This window comes from Ascaphus truei, chromosome 5, assembly GCF_040206685.1.
Source record: "Ascaphus truei isolate aAscTru1 chromosome 5, aAscTru1.hap1, whole genome shotgun sequence".
In the NCBI taxonomy this organism is placed as follows: domain Eukaryota; kingdom Metazoa; phylum Chordata; class Amphibia; order Anura; family Ascaphidae; genus Ascaphus; species Ascaphus truei.
The window spans coordinates 25,037,223-25,064,119 of record NC_134487.1 but is presented as its reverse complement, the minus strand read 5'-3'; the positions used below and the strand labels follow the sequence as shown (position 1 = coordinate 25,064,119).

The following is a 26,897-nucleotide window of genomic DNA, read 5'->3' as shown; positions in this document are numbered from 1 at the left end:
CCATTTTGCGCACCGCTGCTCAAATATATGATGATGGCCAGAATTGTTAATAACCTCCAAAAAGAATAAAGAGATGTGTGTGTGTGTGTATATATATATATATATATATATATATACATACATACATACATACATACATACATACATACATACATACATACACACACACACACACACACACACACACACAAGCTGATATACCCGGCGTTGCCCGGGATGTAATTTGGGGGGGGCGGGCGACAGGGTTGGGCTTCCCCCCCCCCTTGACAGCTAGGTGGGTGACTGAGTGGGTGGTTCGGTGACTGGGTGGGTGGGTTTGACTTTGGGTCGGTGGGTCGGTTTGGGTGATTTTGGGTCGGTGGGTCGGTTTGGGTGACTTTGGGTCGGTGGGTCGGTTTGGGTGACTTTGGGTCGGTGGGTGGGTGGCTTTGGGTCGGTGACTGGGTGACTTTTTCTGGGTGGATGACTGGGTGGGTCAGTGACTGGGTTCGGTGACTGGGTGGGTCAGTGACTGGGTTGGGTGGGTGAGTGAGTGGGTTTTGGTCAGTCGGTGAGTGGGTGGGTGGGGTCGGTGGTTTTGGGTGACTGACTGGGTGAGTGGGTGACTGACTGGGTGAGTGGGTGACTGAATGGGTGGGTGACTGTGGGTGAGTAGGTTGACTGAGTGGGTGGGGTGACTGACTGAGTGGGTTGGGTGACTGACTGAGTGGGTTGGGTGACTGACTGACTGAGTGGGTGACTGACTGAGTGGGTGACTGAGTGAAAGTGGGTGGGTGACTGGGTGAAAGTGGCTGGGTGAGTGACTGGATGGGTGAGTGAGTGACTGGATGGGTGAGTGACTGGGTGGGTGTGTGGGTGGGTGGGTGGGTGGGTGGTTGACTTTGACTGGGTGACAGTGAGGTCGGTGGGTAACTGGGTGACAGTGCGTGGGTGGGAGACGGTGGGTGACTTACCTTGACCGGGCGGTGGTTCCTGGCGGCAGACGGTTCCCCTCCTGGCACTGATATCCCCGTGGCATCAGGCTGGGGCAGGAGGTGGGTTCGGGAAGTTGGCGGGGGGGGGGGCAAGAGTGGCAGGAGACCAGCGCCGCGCTTCCCCTCCGTCCGGGAGCCGGTGAGGGTGAGTGCAGGAGGCCCCGCGCCGCGCTTCCCCTCCGTCCGGGAGCCGGTGAGGGTGAGTGCAGGAGGCCTGCACCGCGCTTCCCCTCCGTTCCTCGTTGGTAGCGAGGGGGGAGGAGCCTGGAGTTTGCTGCTGAGCAGGAGGGCCGCGCCGCGCTTCCCATCCGCTTGGGAGCCGGTGCAGGTCGGCGCACACGAGGGTGACGGTGCGGCTGGGGATGTTGCGGAGAGTCCGGGCTTGGGTGAGGTGGGGGGGGGAGAGAGAGTGAGGGACGCCGGGAGAGGGGAGGGCGGTGTGGAAGGTGAGCTGAAGTTCGGCTGACGGGGGAAAGTGAGGCCAAGCAAGGTCAAACCTTAACACACACTGTGTGTCTCTGTGTGTCTGTGTGTGTGTGTTGTTGGTCAGAGGCGCACGTGGTCACGGTGTGAGGAGAGTGTGCGTGTGTGTCTCTCCTCCCTGCCTGGCTCCCCCCTGCCTTGCCCGCAGGCCAATGAGCTGTCCAGCAGACATACACACACAAACATTATTTGAGACTTTTATATATATATATATATATATATATATATATATATATGTATATCAAAAAATAAATAAATAGATGATACCGTTCTGTGGCTAACGAAATGATTTTATTTTTGCGAGCTTTCGAGATACACTGATCTCTTCTTCCGGCGATGGCACATTGAATAAAGCAGGTAAGGTTAAACTTACAAGCAGTGCATATACTGTAGGAATGTTATCTGTGACTTAACACCACCCCGTGTAGTATGCGATTTATGACTTGAGGTGTTAAATAGTCCCTGAATGTGTGTGTGTAAATATAAATTGGTAAAGAGCCCACAGTGTATACAGCGCTTTAGAAAAGGTGTGTGTGGAGTGGGAGTGCATATCAATGGTGTGGAAATGTAAGAGACTGTAGCATTACCAGAAGTGTGTGTGTGTGTGTGTGTGTGTGTGTGTGTGTATGTGTGTATATATATATATATATATATATATATATATATATATATATATATATATATATACACATGTAGAGGTATCAGTACCGTGTTAGCCGAGCTTCAATAATCAAAAAATAAATAGATGATACCGTTCTGTGGCTAACGAAATGCTTTTATTTGTGCGAGCTTTCGAGATACACTGATCTCTTCTTCCGGCGATGTTACAATGAATGAAGCAAGGATTACTTAAAAACAGTGTCTCTTGGAATGTTATCTGTGCTGGTCCTTCCCCCGTGTGGATGAGATTTATGGCTGGAGGTGTCAAAGGGTAACTGAAAGCAAGTGAAGAAAGAGTGTGTATGTGTATCAGTGTGAATAAAAATGAATGGAGAGCCCACAGTATAAACTGTGCTCTACACAAGGTGTGTGTGGAGTGAGAGGGGATATAAATGGTGTGGGTGGGTGTGGAAATGTGAGAGTTTGTAGCACAACTAAAAGTGTGTGTGGATACTATGTGGTCCCTATTGGTGTATAGGGATGGAAAAATAAGGAGTATTAGTATGTGTGAGAGACAGCTGTGTGTGCATACATATAGCACAGTATGTACATACATGGCCTTTAGCGCTCATGGGAAGAGAGTTCGCTAGTGTCAGTAATGACTCATAAAATTTCGATCTCTGTTTAGGCCACTGCATATTGGGGGGAGGGGGAGAGAGACATGGAGAGGTGGGAGACATTTGGGGGAGGCGGAGAGAGACATGGAGAGGTGGGAGACATTGGGGGGAGGGGGAGAGAGAGAGACATGGAGAGGTGGGAGACATATTGGGGAGAGGGGGAGAGAGACATGGAGACTCTGTGAGACTGCAGTGGCCTAAACAGAGATCGAAATTTTATGAGTCATTACTGACACTAGCGAACTCTCTTCCCATGAGCGCTAAAGGCCATGTATGTACATACTGTGCAATATGTATGCACACACAGCTGTCTCTCACACATACTAATACTCCTTATTTTTCCATCCCTATACACCAATAGGGACCACATAGTATCCACACACACTTTTAGTTGTGCTACAAACTCTCACATTTCCACGCCCACCCACACCATTTATATCCCCTCTCACTCCACACACACCTTGTGTAGAGCACAGTTTATACTGTGGGCTCTCCATTCATTTTTATTCACACTGATACACATACACACTCTTTCTTCACTTGCTTTCAGTTACCCTTTGACACCTCCAGCCATAAATCTCATCCACACAGGGGAAGGACCAGCACAGATAACATTCCAAGAGACACTGTTTTAAGTAATCCTTGCTTCATTCATTGTAACATCGCCGGAAGAAGAGATCAGTGTATCTCGAAAGCTCGCACAAATAAAAGCATTTCGTTAGCCACAGAACGGTATCATCTATTTATTTTTTGATTATATATATATATACAGTGTTCGACAATTAATGTTAACTACACGCCCGTGGCGTGTGAATTTAGGCCGCTGGCGAGTGGATTTAGGCCGCTGCTGCTTCTCTATGAATTTCCCCTGCTCGCGCCAATATTTATTTATTTTTTTAAATAAATAAGTAATTCCCCTCCCTGATTGGCCTGCCGCGAGGAAGAGGCAACCCAACCCACCCCGCTTGCTGCCCAGGGCTGGATGACAAGGTAGGCGCTTCCCCTCCGTCCCACGCTCCTTTGGCACCCGCGCAGGCAGGGTAATAGGAGCGGGGAAGAAGGGAAGCAGCCTGGGCGCGAGGGGGGTGCGCGCGCACGCGTTGGAGGGGGGTGCGCGCACACGCGTTGGAGGGGGGGGCGGCACGTGGAGTTCCCAGCACGATGCCCATCAGGAAGGTTGGTGTGGCAGTGCGGCTGTTCCCTGCTCACCACTGTTCCCTGCGCAACTAATGCGCAACGAATGTCTGGCTGCCTGACCTCCCCCTGACCCCCCTCCTGGCTGCAGCCTGGGCGCATGCGCAGCTTGCCATGTTTCCCATCGGGGAGGTTGGCGGCCATGCGCCTGTCCAGCTGCCCCCCCCCCCGATCCTCCCGCTGCCCACCGAATCCTCCTGCTGGCCCCCCCGATCCTCCCGCTGCTCCCCTCCCATCCTCCCGCTGGCCCCCAGATCGACCCGCTGCCCCCCCCGATCCTCCCGCTGGCCCCCCAATCCTCCCGCTGTCCCCTCGATCCTCCCGCTGGCCCCCCGATCCTCCCACTGGCACCTTGAACCCCCTGCTGGCCCCCCGATCCTCCCGCTGGTCCCCTGACCCTCCCGCTGGCCCCCGATCCTCCCGCTGGTCCCCTGACCCTCCCGCTGGCCCCCCATCCTCCCGCTGGCCCCCCATCCTCCCGCTGGCCCCCCCATCCCCCCGCTGGCCCCCCCCATCCCCCCGCTGGCCCCCCCCCCGATCCTCCCGCAACTCCTGCCTGATCCCCTGGCATATGGAGCAGCATGTGGAGGACAAGCAGGCCCTGGAGGAACAGGTAGGCCCCCTCCCTTCCAATGAATACAAACCCAGTCACCCACCCAGTGAGTGTGTGTTTGTGTGTGTGTGTCTTTGTGTGTGTGTGAGTGCGTGTGGGTGAGTATGTCTGTGTGTGTGTTTGTGGGTGTGTGGGTGTCTGTGAGTGTGTGTGTGTGAGTGTGTGTCTGTGAGTGTGTGTGAGTCTGTGTGTGTGAGTGTCTGTGTGTGTGAGTGTCGTCTGTGAGTGTCATCTGTCAGTGTGTGTGTGTGTGTGTGTGTTTGAGTCTGTGAGTGTTTGTGTCTGAGTGTTTGTGTGTCTGTGAGTGAGTGTGTTTGTGTGAGTGGGTGTGTGTGAGTGTCTGTGTGTGAGTGTCTGTGTGTGAGTGTGTGGGTGTGTGTGTCTATGTGTGGATGTGTGTGTCTGTGAGTTTGGGTGGGTGTGTGTGTTTGTCTGTGAGTGTTTGTGTGTGAGTCTGTGTGTGTGAGTGTGTGTGTGAGTGTCATTTGTGAGTGTCATTTGTGAGTGTCGTCTGTGAGTGTCATCTGTGAGTGTGAGTGTGCCTGTGTGTCTGTGAGTGTGCCTGTGTGTCTGTGACTGTGCCTGTGTGTCTGTGAGTGTGCCTGTGTGTCTGTCAGTGTGCCTGTGTGCCTGTGTGTCTGTCTGTGTGCCTGTCTGTGTGCCTGTGTGTGTGCCTGTCTGTGTGTCTGTGTGTGTGCCTGTCTGTGTGTCTGTGTGTCTGTGTGCCTGTCTGTGTATGTCTGTGTGTGAGTGTCTCTGAGTGTGTGTCTGTGAGTCTTCTGCGTGAGTGTGTCTCTGCGTGAGTGTCTGCGTGAGTGTGTCTCTGCGTGTCTGTGAGTGTCTGAGTGAGTGAGAGTGAGTGTGTGTCTGTGAGTGTCACCCTCTCCCTGTGTCGCCCTCGCCTTCTCCCTGTCGCCCTCTCCCTGTGTCGCCCTCGCCCTCTCTCTGTCTTTGTCTCTCATTCTCTCTGTGTGTGTTCTGTGTCTCTCTTTTTTTGTCTCTCATTTTTGTGTCTCTCATTTTTGTGTGTCTCTCATTTTTGTGTGTCTCTCATTTTTGTGTGTCTCTCATTTTTGTGTGTCTCTCTATTTTTGTGTGTCTCTCTTTTTCTGTGTGTCTCTCTTTTTCTGTGTGTGTCTCTCTTTTTCTGTGTGTGTCTCTCTTTTTCTGTGTGTGTCTCTCTTTTTCTGTGTGTGTCTCTCTTTTTCTGTGTGTGTCTCTTTTTCTGTGTGTGTCTCTCTTTTTCTGTGTGTGTCTCTCTTTTTCTGTGTGTCTCTCTTTTTCTGTGTGTGTCTCTTTTTCTGTGTGTGTCTCTCTTTTTCTTTGTGTCTCTTTTTCTGTGTCCCTCTTTTTCTGTGTGTCTCTCTCTATCTGTCTCTCTCTGTCTCTCTCTATCTGTCTCTCGCTATCTGTCTCTCTCTATCTGTCTCTCTCTATCTGTCTCTCTCTATCTGTCTCTCTCTATCTGTCTTTCTCTATCTGTCTCTCTGGCCGAGTCCATAGAAGGACAGGCCGCGCTGAGCTGTGCGGACGCTCCGCGCTGAGCCCCTGCATACTCAATGAGGATGCCTTGAGAGGGGGCTCACGCGAGCGTCCGCAGGCGTGCTGAGGCGCTGGAGTTTTCAGCCGACAGCCAAGCTGTTTTTCAGAGCACTGTCGGCTGAAAACATCCAATCAGCGCGGAGCAGCGTCAACGTCACGGCGCCTTGACGTCTTTTTATCTGTCTCTCTCTCTGTCTCTCTCTCTGTCTCTCTCTCTGTCTCTCTCTCTCCCACGCTCTCTCTGTCTCTCCCACTCTCTCTCTGTCTCTCCCACTCTCTCTCTCTCTCCCACTCTCTCTCTGTCTCTCCCACTCACTCTCCCACTCTCTCACTCTTCCACTCTCTCTCCCACTCTCTCACTCTCCCACTCTCTCACTCTCCCACTCTCTCTCTCTTCCACTCTCTCTCTCTCCCACTCTCTCTCTCTTCCACTCTCTCTCTCCCACTCTCTCTCTCTCTCCCACTCTCTCTCTCCCACTCTCTCTCTCTCCCACTCTCTCTCTCTCCCACTCTCTCTCTCTCTCCCACTCTCTCTCTCTCTCCCACTCTCTCTCCCACTCTCTCTCTCTCCCACTCTCTCTCTCTCACTCTCTCTCTCTCCCACTCTCTCTCTCTCCCACTCACTCTCTCTCTCACTCACTCTCTCCCACACTCTCTCTCTCTCTCTCCCCCACACACTCTCGCTCTCTCCCCCACACACTCTCACACTCTGGATCTGGATATCTTAACTGCCCTATACTACACTGAAATAACCTATACTGCTTAATTCCAGATCTGACTCAAGCTTCACACGGAAGACATCGAACCTCCCCTAACCCAGAAGACAGGTAACGAACACCTCCCCTCCAATGTATAACATTGCGGGAATGAGGGTACCTGGACTTTGAGGGTCTGCGGATCAGGTAAGATCCCAGACGGGATTGCTGCTTTAAATATTGTGAAGCGGGGGCATCCAGACACTAGTTAAGGGGTGCAGGAAACTAGTCATTCACATCTGGCTTTTTTTTTCTAGATTCGACATTTATACACACACACACACACACACACACCAAGGACTAATTGTAGTATAATGTAATACAATAAATAAACTAATATCAAAAACGAATGTTCTTACTAGGAATTTATTCAATTTATTTAATTTATGGCTTTTTTTTAAAATGTGTGGCTGGGGGCGGGACTAGAGGCGGGGTTGTTGGCGGGACTAGGGGCGGGACTAGGTGGCGAGTAGATTTTTTGGTTCGGCGAGTAGATTTTTGGGTGATTTGTCAAGCACTGTATATATATATATATATATATATATATATATATATATATATATGCAAATATAGCTGTATGCTCATCTGCATGTCTTAGGCAGGTCTGCAACCCCGCCTTTCCCCATTATCACCCAGCATACAGCACTTCCACTGCAGCAAGGGATTCTGGGAAATGACATGCAAATGAGCACACAGTGTCACTTTTTGCCTCAATAACCATTTTTAACATGGTTCCCTATAGGCTTAAGCTTGCTGCATGGTCACAGCTTTGAGCACAGCCAGGGTTAAGGTGCATACCCAGAAAACCACCCACAGACAGCTGTTTCGACCTTGATGGGTCTCATCAGTGTGGGGTTGATTTTACTGGGATGCAAGAGAGGCTTATGGGATAGGCCAAACCATAATACTGAGTTAAGTTATGGTGAGTAAAAAAAGTGACAAAAACCCTCCACGGGAAAGCAAATATGCAAATATAGCTGTATGCTCATCTGCATGTCTTAGGCAGGTCTGCAACCCCGCCTTTCCCCATTATCACCCAGCATACAGCACTTCCACTGCAGCAAGGGATTCTGGGAAATGACATGCAAATGAGCATGTTAAAAATGGTTATTGAGGCAAAAAGTGACACTGTGTGCTCATTTGCATGTCATTTCCCAGAATCCCTTGCTGCAGTGGAAGTGCTGTATGCTGGGTGATAATGGGGAAAGGCGGGGTTGCAGACCTGCCTAAGACATGCAGATGAGCATACAGCTATATTTGCATATTTGCTTTCCCGTGGAGGGTTTTTGTCACTTTTTTTACTCACCATAACTTAACTCAGTATATATATATATATATATATATATATATATATATATATATATATATATATATATATATATATATATATAACAAAAAGCAGCAGCCAGCACTCCAAGCAACAAATGTAAAGTCACGGTGCATGCTCCATAGAAATCAATATAGAAACCCTGTCTTCCCATAAGAGAAGGCACAAAAGCAGCAACACTCAGATATAGCAAAAAGACATGTCTTTTTGCTATATCTGAGTGTTGCTGCTTTTGTGCCTTCTCTTATGGGAAGACAGGGTTTATATATATATATATATATATATATATATATATATATAGCGCAGTATATATGGACATGGCCTTTAGCACTCATGGGAAGAGAGTTCTCATGTCAGTAGTGACTCATAAAACTTCGGTCTCGGTTTAGGCCATCGCTAAGTGTCCCGAACAGTTGCATCAATTTGTATTCATGCAACCGTCTCTCTTTCTGTGTTCTAAGATTACCTTTGCGTATGGCCACCTTCAGATCATTCATCTTATTGCCAGAGTCAGAGAAATGTTTGCCGACAGGACTGTCTCTTGATCCGCGTGTGATGCTGTGGTGATGCAGATTCATTCTCTTGTTTAGCCCCTGTCCCATCTCGCCTATGTAGTAGCAGCCCCCTGGGCATTTCATGCACATGATGAGGTACACGACATTGCTGGAGGAACAGGTGAACCTTCCTCTGATTTTGTACTCCAGATTCCTATGTGGTATTTGTATGGTGACCGCTGTGTTGAGCATTGCGCAGCTTTTGCATCTTGCGTCCTGGCATGGTCTTGTCACACATTCACTTGTACTGTTGAATACTTTACTCCTCACCATAATTTTCTTGCGATTATGAGGTTGTCTGTATGATAATAAGGGTGTTTCAGGGAAGACCTGTTGCAGTCTTGTATCTTCCTGGAGAATGGATTGTAGTTCCCTGGCTTATCTTGCGTAGGGCTTCTAGGTGTGGTTTATATGTGACCACCAAGGATACCGTCACTTGTCTCTTTCTGTCTGTATTCAAGGAGATCACTTCTTGATATTCTGGTGGCTTTGTGGATTTTCTGGTCTACAATTCTGCAGTTATATCCACAGTTTATGAAATCTGATCTCAAGGCTGTAATCTGCTGGCCTCTGTCTGCTGTGTTGGAGCATATTCGGTTGTGTCGTATGGCTTGACTGTAGATGGTTGCATGCTTAGTGTGTGTCGGGTGGAAGCTGTTGTACCTCAAATAGCTGGCTCTGTCTGTAGGTTTGCAGTATACAGAAGTCTATAGTTGATTGATCTTTATAGCAATGGTGGTGTCTAGGAAGTATACTTCGTCTGGGGAATAGGTAAGTTTGAGGTTGATGGTCGGGTGGAATGTATTGAAGTTCTCATGGAACTGTAGGAGGTCCTGTTCACCAGAGGTCCAAATCAGGAGGATGTCATTGATGTAGCGAAGGTTTCAAGTGACAGGTGGAAAGAAAGACACTTTCCAGTTTTGCACAGAACAGATTGGCATACTGTGGCGCCATCCGAGTGCCCATAGTGGTCCCGGTTGTCTGGAGGTATGTGTCATTTCCAAATGTGAAGTAGTTATGGGTCAGAATAAATTTGATGCATTTAGTCACTGTCTCTGTGAGTGGCTCCTGCAGTCCCAGAAATTATCTGCAGGCTGAAATCCCATCTTTGTGGGGTTGTTTGTCTAAAGTGACTCTAAATCCCTGGTTGCTAGTAGTGTTCCTGTTGGGAGGGGGCCAATGGCATTAAGTTTAAGAAGGTCGGTGGTGTCCTGGATATAGCTGGGTGTGTTCCTGACAAGTGGTTTTAGAATGCCTTCCACCCAGCCAGAAATATTCTCAGTCAGTGTGCCAGATCGAGATAATAGGGCGCCCAGGGTTTCCCTCTTTGTGAATTTTAGGGAGCATGCAGAATGTGCCAGGTTTTGGGTTAGCTGGTATCAGGTCCAGAATTTGTTCTCTTGTGTGGATCGGGAGTGTTTTAATGATCCTGTTGAGTTCTCTAGTGTATTTTTTTGTTTGCATCAGAGAGTTGTCTGTGGTGTTCATTATGACCACTGCTCCTCTCTTGTCCGCAGGTTTGATTGTTATGTTGTGGTTGGCCTTTAGCGATTCTATGGTTCTCCTCTCGATCAGTGTCAGATTATACATTGGTTTCATTACTTTGTCCAGGATGGTGGTTTTGGCTCTGTGTCTAAAGCTTTCGATGTACCGGTCCAGTTTGGGGTTGTGCCCAGTTTGTGGGATCCAGTTGGATTTTTGCTTCTTCCTGCTCATGTGCAGCGGCCCACCTTCTGCAGTGTTGGCACGATCTTGGTCGTGTCTGTCATGGAAGAATTCCTTAAGATGCAGACTTCTGAAGAAGTCTTCCAGGTCACTGCACAGCTCAATCTTGTCCATAGGCTTGGTAGGGAAGAATGGGAGACCCTTTGATAATACAGAGGACTATACTTTGTATGTATGTATGTATGTATGTATGTATATATATATATATAACTCAAGGAGAGGGTGAACCAACACAAATCTATCCGGTGCCGTGTACAAGACCAGCCAGTGTCCGCCCATTTTTTGTCAGCAGGGCACAGTATCAGCCAGCTATGGGTGCAAGTCATAGACCATGTCTTGAAACAAAGCCGTGGGGGCAATAGGTTTTTTATCCTTAAAAAGCGTGAGGCCTTCTGGATACACGAGTTGGGGACGTTACAGCCCCATGGTCTTAATCGTGATTATGACTTGACGGGTTTCTGAGGATTGGACTCTGTAAAATTAAAGGATGCCTGTGTTGGTTGTTTGTGGTGTGATGCTCTTTGGGAGAGTGGTGTTTTATTACGTTGCTACCCCATTTGTGTCAACCATTACAATGATGCTCCTCCTAGTCCATGCACGTGCTATGTACACCCGATCTATTTCAGCAGTTTCATGTGACCAAGTATTTGGGTTTCCAGTCTATTTTCGGGTGTCTGAGGGGCTCTATGCAGTACTGTTTGAACCTCTTGTCTATGACTACACCCAGGCTACTGATGTGGTGTTTGCCCGTGTGATGTTATTGTTCCAGCTCTTCTGTTTTGGACTATTTAATATTTTGGAATTTTTGACTGTTAACTCATTTCACATGCTTCTTTTGTTTACTTTGTCCTGTTTATTCTTCCCCCACCACATCCTGTGTGTTCCCTCTGTTTACTTACTATTTATGTGTATTTATTGTACTTTTTCATTTTGTTTTTACTGTTGGTTGCTCCTCCTGGCAGTAATACCTAGTAAGGGCAGGTTTGCCAGCAGCAATATATAGATAAGCTTTCCGCGCTCGAGCTGTCCAGTGAAGTGGGTCCCCCCTTGCTGCTAACCGTGTGGAAGCGCCTCCTCAAAAACGCTCCTAAAGGGGGCTCCAAAAGGAGTCCCCAAAGACCAGAACAAAATGCACACAGAGCGCACCGGGGGTTAAAGACCAAACATTAAAAAGATAAATAATACAATGAGCTGTGAAACTGTGGTGCCAGTGATCTAAACAACACCTGCTCTGCAGACAAATATACATTTATTGATCAATAAGATACAAATGTTAAAAATGAGGTCCACCATAGACCACAAAGCCACACAATACAAGCGGTACCTAGACCGCTAACATACACCTAAAATAGCCATGCACTGCACTGGCATAACAGATAGTACATATACACACATACAAAAAGACCCAAAGGTCGCAAAAGAGAAGCCCTGATGGCTAAGCAGTAGAATTGTGACAGATACTGCTACCGGGTATACGCTGAAGGGGGGGGCACTTACCAGAGAAGCGCGAGCTGGAACCGCACACTGATGCCAGAGGTCCGGACTGCACCAGCGGAGGAGATCACACCACAGCGCGAGCTTCCTGGTTTCTGCCTCTACCCCAGCAAAACAGCACACACGTAGGGTGACCTCTACGCGTTTCGCAACCAGGTGCTTCGTCACGAGGTCGCGTATGAGGTCACCCATGCATTTATATACAATAATACAGCCAACGCCTAGGTTAACGCCTCTCCAAACCAGCATCAGCTTATACCTAATTACCTATACTCTGCTAATAATAACTGAGGTGGGGATGATATAGCAGCCATAACGGATACCCTAAAAATGCATCTTACATAGTTGATGATGGACGTACACACAACAAATATAATGTTAAAAATGCTTTCGCATGTATAAAAAATACACATTAATAGTTAAAAACATACAGATACAGTGATAAAACATGATTGTTTAACAAGGAGGAATAAACGAATAAAAAATATATACAACATAACATAAACAAAATCTATCTTAAAAATGGTATGAGCTCTATCAGCTTACAATTATGTGACCCTAGCTCAGTATCCTTTATGGGTGTTGATACTATCCCACGTCACCCTAGACAAGGGAACAGGGACCTGGCTTTACTTAAAAAGGAGCAATACTGGATCTATATGTTCGATTCCAGGTACCCCAAGGGCTTCAATGAGCTGATAGAGCTCACACCATTTTAAGATAGATTTTGTTTGTTATGTTGTATATTTTTTTTATTTGTTTATTCCACCTTGTTAAACAATCATGTTTTATCACTGTATCTGATATGCACCCCTATGCTAGGTAACCCTACACCTATATGCACCCCTATGCTAGGTAACCCTATACCTATATGCACCCCTATGCTAGGTAACCCTATAGCTATATGTACCCCTATGCTAGGTAACCCTGTAGCTATATGTGCCCCTAAGCTAGGTAACCCTATAGCTATATGTGTCCCTATGCTAGGTAGCACCTTTTTCTATTTTGATATAAATTACTAGTGGTGGAGCGAGGTTCCTCTTTTGTTAAGACTTTTCCTAATACACGTAATACATGGCATATCATCTTTATTATACACACTGTATAAATATATATGTATTTTAACATAGTAGTTATTAGTAACATAGATGATAGTTATTAGATTATAGGCACGTTATTGATTGATCAGGCAGCGCACACCCCTCCCTGGCACATGACGAGTCCGCCTCTCCTGCTGCTGGGACTCTGGCCGGGGCCGCCCTCGCTGGGGCGGGATCTGTGAGCGGTGTCGCTGCCTGTGACTGCTGCTGGGACTCTGGCCGGGGCCGCCCTCGCTGGGGCGGGATCTGTGTGCGGTGTCCCTGCCTGTGACTGCTGCCGAGGTCTCAGTGTCCCGCCTGTGACTGCTCCTGAGGTCTCAGTGTCCCGCCTGTGACTGCTCCTGAGGTCTCAGTGTCCCGGCTGTGACTGCTGAACGGAACTTCCGGTCGGTAACATGCAGGCCCGCAGCAGCCGCCTCTCCGTGCTCCAGCGGCACCTTGTATCCTTTCCAGGCTGCGGCTGGGCTCCTCCCCACCATGTGACCGCCCCGCCCTGTACCGGGGGCTCCCAGTATTATTAGTATTATTTATTCACTGCTGTGGTCTCCCATGTAACTGTATTATTTCTCATTACAAATATATCATTTAATTATGAGGTGTGTGTGTGTGTGTGTGTGTGTGTGTTTTTTTTTGTAGAAGTATTGGTACCTTGATAACCGAGCTTTAATAATCAAAAATAAATAGAGGATACCATTCTGTGACTAAATGCTTTAATATATGCGAGCTTTCCAGATACACTGATCTCTTCTTCCGCCGATGGTACATTGATTAAAGTAAGCAAGGATAAACTTAAATACAGTGCATATACTGTAGGAAACTTATCTGTGACTGAAACCTAACAACCCCCCACCCCTGTTTAGTGTGTGATTTATGACATGAGGTGTTAAATAGTCCCTGTGATGTGTGTGTGTGTGTGTGTATGTAAATATAAATTGGTAAAGAGCCCACAGTATATACAGCGCTTTACAAAAGATGTATGTGGAGTGGGAGTGTATATCAATGATGTGGGTAGGTGTGGAAATGTAAAAGGCTGTTGCATTACTAAAAGTGTGTGTAGATACTACTGTATCTGGACCCTATTGGTGATAGGGATGGAATTATATAGAGTATTTGTATGATACAGCCGTGTGTGTGTATGTATATATATATATATAAGGCCATGTCCATACATACTGCGCGCTATATATAGCTATATATATAGATAGATAGATATCTATATATAGCGCGCAGTATGTATGGACATGGCCTTTAGCACTCATGGGAAGAAAGTTCTCTCATGTCAGTAGTGACTCATAAAACTTTGGTCTCGGTTTAGGGCTCGCTCAGACAGACTGCTACTTCAGCGTGCTTCGTTTGCGCCTCCGCCGCACGCTCCTGCAGCCCAGCGATCTCTGCTCCAACTGCAGGAGTTGGGTCGCGGCGTTTGGGGGCATGGTGTGGGGCGTAACAAACTAGTCACAGACCTGGTTCGCCTTTATTGGCAGAACCAGCTCACATCACGCGACTGTAGTACCAATTTTCCCGCAAGGCTCTGTTCTGGGGCCCCTACTCTTCTCAGTGTTCATTAATGATCTTCCCACAGCTTGTAAGGAAGCCTCAATACACATGTATGCAGATGACACAATCCTATATGCACACAGCCATAGCCTCTCTGACCTTCAACACATACTTCAGTCTGACTTTTTGAGACTCGAAAACTGGATTTCCCAAAACAAACTGTTTTTAAACACTGACAAGACTGTAACAATGGTATTTGGACCAAGACTACATTTTTAAAGCTTCCAGCGACCATGCTCCAGATTAGAACCAACGCTAACACCACCCTAACCCCTGTCACTAGTTTTAAATACCTGGGCTTATGGTTTGACTCCCACTTAACATTTAGGTTGCACATTGATAGCCTGACAACCAAGACCTATGCCAAACTAGGGGTACTTTACAGGAACAAATCCTCCCTAAGTCTCCTGGTCAGAAAGCGTATTGCACAGCAGATGCTAATGCCAATTATTGACTATGGAGACATAGTATATGGCTCGGCACCTCAAACCCACCTTAGCAAACTTGACACCCTCTACAATTCAATTTGTCGTTTTGTTCTCCAATGCAACTACAACACACATCACTGCGAAATGCTCAACGAACTAGATTGGTCATCACTAGAGTAGGCGCAAAGTTCACCTTTCCTGTCTTGCCTTTAAATTCTTTATGGGCAAGCTACCCGTCTATCTGAACAAGCTCCTCACCCCTTCCACATGCAGCACCGATCACCTGAGATCAGACTCCAAGAGACTGTTCATGGTCCCAAGGCTCAACAAAGTATCCGGCCGTTCCTCCTCTTACCGTGCACCCCAAAACTGGAACAACCTACCAGAGACTCTCACATCCACCACCAGTTTAAGTTCTTTCAAATCTAAGGCTGTCTCACATTTTAATCTGGTCTGTAACTGTATCATTCGCCCATAATATATATTTTCTTTAACTGTGCATGCAATGTCTTGTATATAATGTATACCCTGTTCATTTATGTAACTGTATTTGTAACCATGTATTATTTGTCTTAACTCTATGCCCAGGACATACTTGAAAACGAGAGGTAACTCTCAATGTATTACTTCCTGGTAAAATATTTTATAAATAAATACATACATTTTCAATTTTGGTTGTGGCAGTAAAAAGTTGCGGTTGCAAAATGTTAATCAGAAAAGGGGGAAGGGAAACACAAAAATGAATGTGCACCCTAAAAGAATTCACTTATATGCACACCAAACTAGTGTAAAAATTTTTGATTACCTCACCTATATATTTGATTACATTATTCAATTGGTATGGTCCTGTGATCACTCCCTATCCCTCTGTTGTTTCTATAAGTTGCAAAATGTTGCAGCGACAGCGCTGCACTTTGCCGCCAGTGGAGGTTTCAGTTTGAAAACTCCCCCCGAACAACCAGAAATTGCGACGGTGTGCACGTCGCAACGCGGTGTGTCTGAGCGAGGCCTAGGGCCATCGCTAAGTGTCTCGAACAGTTGCAAAAATTTGTATTCATGCAACGTCTCTCTTTCGGTGTTCTAATATTACCTTTGAGTATTTGAGTATGGCCACCTACAGATCATTCATCTTATGGCCAGAGTCAGAGAAAAGTTCGCCAACAGGACTGTCTCTTGTTCCGCGTGTGATGCTGTGGCGATGCAGATTAATTCTGTTGTTTAGCCCCTGTCCCATCTCACCTGTGTAGTAGCAGCCCCCTGGGCATTTCATGCACATGATGAGGTACACAACATTGCTCTAGGAACAGGTGAACCTTCCTCTGATTTTGTACTCCAGATTCCTGTGTGGTATTTGTATTGTGCCCGCTGTGTGGAGCATTACGCAGGTTTTACATCTTGCGTCCTGGCATGGTTTCGTCCCGCATTCAGTTGTACTGCTGAATACTTTACTCCTCGCAAACATATGTTTGCGTCTGTTATCACCATCCCTTTTGCACCGGCTGTATTCATTACATTTATCTATGATTAGTATCATTTTGGTGAGCAGTATCTCACAAGTTATACCTATACTTTCTCCTCACCATCATTTTCTTGAGATTGTGAGGTTGTCTGTATGATAATAAGGGTGCTTCAGGGAATACCTGTTGCAGTCTTGTATCTTCCTGGAGGATGGGTTGTAGTTCCCTGGCGATCTTGCGTAGGGCATCTAGGTGTGGGTTATATGTGACCACTAAAGGTACCCTGTCGCTTGTCTCTTTCTGTATTCAAGAAGATCACTTCTTGGTATTCTGGTGTAACGCTTGCGCTGCCCACGAGCAAGACAGGACCCCGGTACTGAGGTGGGGAAGTAGTAAACCACGCACCCACAGCAGCGGAAGCGTGCCTGGCAGGCGGATTGTGAAACGTAGCCGGGTCTGGGTTGGAGAGAGTGGGTTAGTGGATCCTTGCCAAGGTCTTGGAATGGAGACTTCGGAATAGTCAAGTCCGTTAGCCATGGTCTGGGGTTGGAGAGGTTAGAATCGTGGTGGTCCGCATAGCCGTGGTCTGGGTTGGAGATATCCGCAGAGTCGAGGGTAAGCCGTGGTCAGTATCCAGAGGAGTTCCAAAGACAAGCCGGGTTGGTGCATGAAGGGTTAACTGCAAGAGAACACAGGACAGGGATCAAGGCACAACAGACGCAGGAGCTCAAGGCTACAACAAGTTATGCTCAGCAATGTAGGAAAGGAACTGCAGGGTATTTAACAGCAACGGGAACCAGTAGCAAGGGAGGCGGAGCGGAGGCGCGATCTCCACTGAGGCAAGGATTGGCTGCAGGAGACAAGTGGGCTAAACGAGTACTTGCCACGCAGCTGGGGAGTGGTGCACGTCGTCACGTGTGCACGCCGCGCATGAGAGAAGCGCGGTGCGTCCGGGGGGTGGAGCTAAGCTCAGTGGCACACTATAAGAGCTGCGCGCGCGCTCTGTAAGCAGAGCGGGGATGCGTGCTGGTGCCAGAGCGGAGGTCTGAGATAAGACAGGTAAGGAGGAAACACGTCGCAAAGGACGTGTTCCCCCGATTCCTTACAGCTGGTGGCTTTGTGGATTTGCTGGTCTACAATTCTGTGGTTATATTCACGGTTTATGAAAACCGATCTCAAGGCTGTAATCCGCTGGCCTCTGTCTGCTGTGTCGGAGCATATTCGGTTGTATCGTATGGCTTGACTGTAGATGGTTGCATGCTGAGTGTGTGTCGGGTGGAAGCTGTTGTCCCTGAAATAGCTGGCTCTGTAGGTTTGCGGTATACAGAAGTCTGTAGTTGGTTGTTCTTTATAGCAATGGTGGTGTCTAGGAAGTATCAAAAACACAAAAGGTATATACTGCTCACTAAGTGACGGTGATGTAATCTGAAAATATGGGTGCCGCCCTATAAAATGCCTAGATTGGAATTGGGTGCATCAGATGGGCTGAATGTAACTATATTACCAAAATTAGAGAAAGGAGTGTGTTACCATCCCTCTCCCTAACTAGAAGCCCACTGATAGATGCCCTCCAGGGCTATTAAAACATAACATTTATTGAGTTAGATTAAAAAAGGTCTACACATAAGTAGTGATCATAAATCGTAAAATAAATTGTGATCCGAGTTAAAATAAATAGGAGTAGGTCTTGTACTGGTGAAGCTGACTATCGGGTGTATCGCCCTAATGTCGAATAATAAAGTCTTAGACAACTACTAAATTATAATTGGCAATAAATCCACCTATAGAACCTAACTACATGTAGAGCAACTGATCCTAACAAGTGTGGCTGCTAGATATATATTGGTTATTATGTGCTAATTGTGTGATGAAATGTTAGCACTGACACAGCATACCTAGTAACCAACCAATGATTGCAAAGTGTGGAGCAACCCGCAAAGATGTAATAACTAGTGGTGACAAGGTAATCATATGGTGGGGGCTAAGCTAGATATAAAAGCCATGCTAACCATGGCACAGCTCCAACCTCACTGCATAATTTTACTCCTAGCAACTCAATGATGATAATCTACAGTGATGCGGGTTAGCTCGGCACAATCCTTGGTTGGTGGTATGTGGATTGAACCTGTGTAGGGTAACATCAACACACTAAGCACAGTGGTATAGGAATAGCAGATAGTTGATGTAATGTTCACAATATATGAGATGGAATTCAAAACCAATATCAGTGCATTGTCAGCAAAGAGACAGCTTAATGGCAGTCACCTCTTCTCTAAAATACATCAATGGTATGAATGACAAAGGTGAAAATGCAACATAGCTATCATACAATGCTAGTACAGCAATTAAATAAACGCTACTTCTGTGATCACAACTATAACATCACACACAGCTATGTGATGGATTATATGCAAGGATAATAAACCTACAGGTATCCTAAGACATATAGTGTGTCTGGATCTGTAAGTTAAATTAACAACTCTACACACAATAAGTGTAGATAATGTCCAGCACACCTGCATAACCATAAACCGGACTGTCAGCAGACATAGCGTTAAATGACCCAGCAGTCACATGTAGACTCGTATACCATACAGTACATGCACACGGTGGTGCCCGAGAAGGGAAGAATCCCCCAGTGAGCCGACACAAACACAATGGAGCAACCGCACGGATGATACAGTTCCCAGCGACACACAGTTACCAGACCCTCCTCTGTGATGACGTCACTGCGTCTTACGCCCTACGCATTTTCCTCCCGAACAGAGCTCTCTGTAATTCCATCCCCATACACCAATAGGAACCACATAGTATTTTTTTTAATCTGATGCTTCGTTTAGGAGACATGAGCGTTTTCAGTATTAAGTGTCCGTGATGTTAATTTGAGCTCTCTCCAGAGCCCCGTGCAGTGTAAAGAAGCTAGAGATTTAAGAAAATAAATGATTACTTAAGGGGGGGGGGGAGAGAAATAGGATCTTTCTACCCGACTATATCCGGCTAACTTTACATGAGTTAAACTCCTATTTGCTTCTCTGGCGGTTGCTGCTTTAATTGTATACAGCACATATTCTCTCTTGCTTCTGCAATGCAGTATATTTAAGTTTTAGGGATAGAGAGGACACATGACACAAACATTGGATAATAGTCTGATGGGAATAGTCTGGTTTAAGTGCCCTAAAGACAAACTATGTGAACTCGAGTCACGGGAAAGCTATCTGCACTGTTTACACAGTGGGGCAGCTGCCGGTTGTATACATGAACTTGGCACTTGAGTTAGTTGCTAGATAACAGTGTCACGTACCTATTGTGCTATTGCTAAAAGCTGTTCAGAGCAGAACAGAAATTACATGGCTTTTAAGGGTTAAGCTGCATGTTTACTAAGCATTGCTAAACTGTAATAGCTCATCAATGAGTGTATTGCATTGTTAGGTGCATAAGGAGCCTGGCGGCTTCGCACTGCTCAGCATATATGGCCCTTCATATAGAACTGAGAAGTTTTGTACCCAACCAGTAAGGGATTTTAGCCAAGCTGCCTTTAGGCCGCGCTTAGTCCCGGCGACGTGACGTCATTTGTCGCAGCGTTTTTTGCTTATAGTGTAGGAGGCAAGAGACGGCGAACGGGGAGGGGAGGGGGGGCATGGCGGGGGTGTGGCCGTGAGCGGTTTGCTCTCATTGGCCGAACCGCTCACTTGGCTGCTGGCGTTACGCTGCAGTCGCTGAGAAAATCAAATTCCATTGACTTCCAGCGATCGCGACCAAGCCGTCGCTCCGCCGCGGTCGCGCCTTCTATAAGCGCACGCGACGGGTTCAATACATTTGTTTTGCTGCGTCGTCGCCGGGACTATAAGCGCAGCCTAAATCAGAAGTCAAGAACCAACCATATAGGGTAGGGGGTCGAACTCTGTCCTCAAGGGCCACCAACAGGTCAGGTTTTCAGGATATCCCTGCTTCAGCACTGATTGAGCCACCTGTGCTAAGGCAGGGATATCCATAAAACCTGGCCTGTTGGTGACCTTTTGAGAACTGAGTTTGACCCCCCCCCCTGGTGTAGTGGGTGGGGTGGGTAGGCAATGCTACCAACTCTAGCTGAGGGGGTAACACAACAACTGATCAATCTTTGTACAGTGGTTGAAGTCGGAGGTGTAATGGTACTTGGGGGAAATAGTACCCCTACTTTTTGTTATAATCCAAGAGGAACACTACTTTATACGTTATAATCCCAGCGCCTCGCTAGTTTGTTATTGGCAGGCTAACAGTTCCATTTCTTCTTTAAATATTATTTAGGAAGCCCCTCTCCCTTTCTTCTAAGCTTGCACATTGTATAACTATTTCTTTCTAGACTAGGGTCAGAATAGCCATTTCATCAGTATTAAATAAGCATATATTGGTTTAAAGTCAGGCGCTGTACCACGTTTTGTATAATACTTCAACCGCCGTTTGCACCAATCTAAAATCTCCCAGAGTTCCCCGTTCTGTGTATTACGGCCCAAAATGGTTCGATACACAAACTGCACTAGATATATGAATGAAAACAAATCCTATGGCTTTTCATTTTCTTTAATCCATATGGGGCAGATTGTTGTTGTTTACCCCACAATTAACCCACTTTTGTCTTATTAATTATATATTTCTATTAAATTTGACGTTCAACGAGTGGGTACTAAAGAGTAAATTATTTAGGACTAGTAGTTAATTATGAACCCTCAACAAAAGCAGTATATACTGTAATCCACTCTCTATGCTTTGTGGTAATGTGCCATACAAAGTAAATCTTTATGATACAAATGTTAAAAATGAATAGATTATCTGCCACCAGAACGTTGGTATAACCAGAGGATTAACTCCAGTGCACCCAGCACAGGGAGATACAAGGAAAGTTGCTTCGCTTCATTGACTGGTTTTCTTACACTTCCGTTTCTAACTTGAAAGCGCTCGCACACCGAACACCTTTTTGCGCTAAAGCTCACGAACGCTGTTTGTTAGTTTGAGATGTAAACAAAACAAAAAAAATTGATCGATTAGATTTAAGGTGGGAAAAAAATGTGCGAAAAGTTTTGAACAAAAACTTATTACAGCGCGTACAATTTTAATAGAACAAAAGTATCCTAACCACAAATGATGTCAATTCTTAATCAAATGATGTTTCGCTGGTGTTTGGAAATATGTTTCGTGTAATCATCGGCCTCTGCCCGAGAGCTGGATATGGAAGATTCCAGAACATTTTATTGACCTTACATTGAGCCTCAGGTATCTGTTCCGACATCTGCACAAGTTGCGACCGGCGGTCACCCAACACATTTCCAGTAAGTGCCAATGTTTTGCCCATTCTTTCCCTTTTCTCTGGACTTTAGCTGGGGTTCTCGTAGTGGTGGGGTTCAAAGCTCGCACATCCCTCGGGCCGAGAGGAGGCCGGGACGTCATGCGCGTTGCGTCTTCCTATTGGCCCGCATGACCCGGACTTTTTAAACGGCCCCAAGTTACCGGCACCCCATATCGAGGTAATTATCCGGATGCTTCCATCCGGTGTAGTAAAAGAAAACGGGCCACTTGGATTGCTGCTAGGACAGGTCCCCAGTGCAAAGCGCTGTGACACGTACGCTGGCAGGGAAGACAAGAATGTTGTGTTCCTGTGCCGCGACGTGGTCACATGCTCGGCGGGCAGCCAATGGAAGGGCAGATATGCCGTGCCCCCCCATCATGGCCACGCCCCCTCGCGCATTCCATCGCTCCCCTACAGACCGCAGATGGCGGCTGTAATCTGTGCATGGCAGCACTGGGGCAGTAGCCTTAAGCTGGCACAGCCCTGGGTTGTTCCATGGAGTTTGTTTGGAGGAAACATGTAGTTTGAGAGGACACCCGCAGGTTCGATTCCTTAAAATAAAAATGAAGGGATTGCTGCTTTGCAGCAGGAATTCTGCTTTCCCCCTTTTTTTTATTTTTTTATTATATGTATATGTGTTTGTTGTGTTTCTAGGATTGAAGCAGGGGGTCTCCTGAGTGATTTCAGGAGATACCTCTGTAGGGGCTGCTAGTTGCAGCTCCAGCTGGGCTGGGTGGAGCTTTTGAAGGGGCGGTTTTAAAGCTCCTGCGTCACGAAGGCCAATAGGAAGCCGTGACGTCATCCCTTGTGGCTGCCTATTGGCCCGCGTGACCAGGACATTTAAACCGGCGGAGCTGCTCCCAGAAGCACCTAGGAAGGTAAGTATCTGAGGGAGCAGGAGGTCCCCAGAGCTGAAATTAATGCTGTTAACCTCCGTAGATCCTCTGCTACCCACATAGGGGGAATTTTTTGGGGGACGAGCATATGCTCCTTTAATACTTAGCAATAATTGCTTAGCAAATGTGCAATTGTGGGGTTAATGTATTAGTTTGCTTAATGCAAAATGGGGGGAAAATTGCACCCGTATGTGTAAAAAACATTTTTTTATTATTATTTTGTTACTCAATATGAGTTTTCTTTTATGCAGCTTGACCATTAACAAGAATTGTGAACAGTAACCTATTTTACATTTTGAGCCAGACATACAAGAGGAATAATTTATATTTTACATCTCCAGACCTGTTCTCAATATCAAATAAATCTTTGACTTTTAAACAAACACTTCAGTGTTTTGTGCTTTTTTAAAAATCCTATTTTAACACAAAGATTTCCACTTTTTTTTCTTTTCTGATGTGCTGTTTGCAGAATTGTAGCTTTTTAATTATTATTATTTTTTTTAATGTACATTTTTATGAAGGGAATAAAAACATAGGAGCAGGTTTGGTGCAGCCATTAATGTTTTATTTATTTATTTTTTAATCCTGTGCTGTTTTCACCCCAACAGATACACTCTGGATAATGAGCTGCTGTCCGGGGAACAGAGACATTTCTACGAGGAAAACGGTTTCCTTGTCGTGAAAAACCTGGTTTCGGCTGAGGACATTGAGCGCTTTCGGTACAGATTTTCTTACATACATTTTAAAGCAACAATGTCGCCTAATTTTGCCTATTTTAAGATGTTGACCAGTTCAGTTGCTGGGACACTATATGCTTTTCTAGGATAGCCGACAAGCTCATCCAACATAGGGTTGCCAGACATCTAATGTATACCGTGTTCTGGCCCCTGTTTGATTCTACGTGTTGAGCCACGATTATACCGGCGCCGCACGTTGGGAACACAAATCTGTGTTCCTCAATGAGGCCAGCCATAGAGCGCGCAGAGCGACCACACGCTCACATGTTGAAAATACAATTCAAATGGTTTATTTTCGCGCGACGGCCGTGTCATGTGAGCGGTTCAGCCAATGAGGGCGAACCAGACGCGTCCTCCACGCCTCCCGATCGCCTCACAATAGCCTCCTGCCTAGTACATGTGTGTGGCGCGCATGCAGTGTAATCGCGGCCTTGTGTGACTGCTGTTACTCCTCAGTATATTTGTTGTTACAAATGTAACTCCCTTTCCTCCCTATCTCAGACTGTTTCCTAGCAACTCATACTATGGCCTCTTACTTGGTTTCTTCCTGGACCCCTGGCTGTTGGTTTCTCCCAGCCTTATTTCCTGCATGTCAGGTCATATCCTTTCCAACCCAGTCTCTATCTCTCTCACTGTTTCCCCAGAACAAAGCATTGCTTTTTCACCTTCCTCTCACAAATGCTACCTCCAAGTTATCTTATGCTTCTGTTTACCTCCTCCAGTAAAGTTACAGACAATAAGAAGGCCTCTGGGTGCATTTAAAGGGGTCGAGTTTAACTACCTGTTCCTACTCATTAGCTACAGTGAGCCTGTACTCCATTGTCCCATAACGCTGGCCATAGCCGTTTTGCTGTACGCTGCAGTATAATTAGTTTAGGTTGGTTGTATACCTTTTATCTGATCCATATCTGTGGACCTTTGTACTGTGCTTTGCCCTGTATAATCCATGCTGCGTAACTCAAAAACAGATCTTCTTTCTCCTGTCTTGGTACACATGCTTACAGTACATACTGTGGGCCTGGCAAGTGGAGACAGCGGATCAGACCCCCAACCTTCTTGGCCTGCATCCCCTCACCCCCCCCCCCATATTCCAGAACTCAACTGGCCCACTCCCTCACCCCTCTTCCTTTGGTTGCCCTGGAGGCATTGGGAGAGGGGGGCGAGGGGGTGGTCTCCGTTCGTTATAATGTCAGAGAGTATCTGATCAAATAGTTCTGTGTCCCAAAATGTCATGCTCCCACTTCTCTCTCGTGTATTCCTTTTTTTGATTTTCATTCTTCCCCGTCTTTATGTGGAAGTGTAACTTGTTGAGTTTAGTGCGAGTATTTAAATATTTTGCCTTTTTTTAGACACATTCATTTTAAGACCCCACTGTGCTCAGAAGTAGAGATATGCGCTAAAAGTTCGCACGAGGTCACGAAACATGCAAAATGTTTTCTTTCTAAGTTGCAAAAATCCCAGTCAGAGTTGGCAAACAATTGGCCACGTCTTTCTAAGAAGAGATTCCAGACCCTGAAATAAGGCTCGAGAGAGACCTATAATATAATATATTTCTCCCAAAACACTGGCAAGGTAGGAGAAAAAAGAAGGAGCGCACAAAATATAGTGGTATCAAAAGATTACCAAATGTATTAATGCATCAGAGCGTTATGTAGTAACGTTTCAGGACACAAAGTCCCTTCCTCAGACCAAACACCTCGGTGTTTACTTGCCAGTATTTAAGATCCAGCTTTGGGACGCCAGGATCAACAGAAGGTGAGCACCAAAAGCAAACACCTTGTTAAATTTCTTTAAACAATGGTGTGCCATTTATAATCCTTTTTGTCCTCCCAAAACACTCCTCTTACATAACACAGCGATATACCTGGGGAATATGGCCATTTGAATTTGAAACGTATATTTAAATGGTTTGAATTAGGATATTTCCCAGGTATCTGCTGTGTGTTGATGGATATCTCTCCACATGTTGTGTAGATGGGTAGTTTCAATGGGTCTCTCTACACATTGACCACTTATTGTCTATAGCTACATTTTGCTGCAGACCAAGGTATAGTCTTTTTAACGTCCATCTTTTATAGTTCCTAACATACATTTGGGATTTCAGTTATACCTTTAATCTCACAATATTTATTTTAAAATAGCTGCTAAAATGTTATAATCATTTTTTTCTAATAAGTATTTCATGTCATTATTTTCCACCTGTAACTCAAGGAATGTATTTTTGGAATAGATTATAATAAGGTGGTGTTGAGGATTTCCCCCCCCCCTAATTTGTGCATTGAAATCTTTAGCAAATCTATTAACCAAATATCTATGCCTAGAATAAAGAGGGAGGCGTATTAATCACTTTGTCCTGTAGGGGGCACTGCCGAATTAAAATATCCAAGTGTTATGAATTCTTAAGCGGATGCTAACATAATGCTATATTATATATGTGTGATTATCAATGTTTTATGCACCCATGGCCTGCTAGCCTATTAAATACCACTTTTTGCATTTATATGTCATGCATTTATTGACCTGATCCCCGGAGGCTCAGCTCCAGTCCTCAGGAACCACCAACAGCTCAGGTTTTAAGGATATCTCTGTTTCAGCACAGGAGACTCCAATCAGTGGCTCAGTCATTTTGACCGAATCAGCTGTGCTGAAGCAGGGATATCCTTAAATCCTGACCTGTTGGGGGTTTCTTGAGAACTGGAGATGAGCACCCTGCCCGAATTCAAGCTACCAGTGATAATTGAAAGTGTTACATCTGGGTGATTTTTGTTGTCGTTAAAAAGAAATCGCCTATAAGTATTTTAAAAATAAATGTTATAAGTTGATTTGTAAAGATCGTTCAAAATGGGGGGTGGTCTGACTTCATTTTGCTTCTCTTTGGTGTGTGAAATCACTGCATATTAAGCAACACCTGCCTTGTAATTACTTCTTTTCACCAAAGGTTCCTCAATAGTAGAATTCGTGTGTATCATCTCAACGTCCGGAGAAAGCACACTGGTTTAAGAATACTTTTTATTTGTAAGGGCGGCAGTCAGCCGACGTAGATTTTTGGCGCCTTGTATAATGCCGGGAATACGAGGGAAAGGGAATCTCGGGGGCTGCTGCTTCTTCTAGTCGAGTACACACCTTCACTGTTCTAGGAGAAGCAGAAACCAGAAGATTTGGCCTCCGTGACCCTTCCGGGGCTACATATTACATCCCAAATCAAACATGTCTGCCTCCTACAAGACTATTGTGACTACTAAAATGTCATTGTAGATTTCATCTTGTATTATTCTCAGTATAAACATTTGTTTTAAAGCAGCGGCCAAAGCTACCATTTTTATTTTTCCCTTTAATATGTGCATCAATTACAATCCACACAATAAGTAATTAGCTAAGTTATCGATCGGCGAAGATTCGTCTTGGGGGTTCACTAAATTATTGCTGAGGTGTATTCTGTTACAGAAGAGTAAGGGGATGTGACT

The 26,897-nt window shown here is 45.9% G+C and overlaps 1 protein-coding gene across 2 annotated transcripts in view; it reads left to right on the top strand.

Annotated features, from left to right (window-relative positions):
* The first annotated feature begins 13,190 nt into the window (after positions 1–13,190).
* LOC142494880 (phytanoyl-CoA dioxygenase, peroxisomal-like) overlaps positions 13,191–26,897 on the top strand; it is a 27,434-nt gene continuing 13,727 nt past the window's right edge. The window contains exons 1-4 of one of the 2 annotated variants that reach the window (XM_075599508.1): positions 13,192–13,352; positions 13,385–13,478; positions 21,728–21,783; positions 23,305–23,415. In XM_075599508.1, coding sequence (XP_075455623.1) covers positions 13,434–13,478; positions 21,728–21,783; positions 23,305–23,415 — 212 coding nt within the window. In that variant the 5' untranslated portion in view covers positions 13,192–13,352; positions 13,385–13,433. Of the gene's footprint in view, positions 13,479–21,727; positions 21,784–23,304; positions 23,416–26,897 lie in introns of both variants that reach the window. The other variant, XM_075599507.1, reaches the window with a different exon arrangement.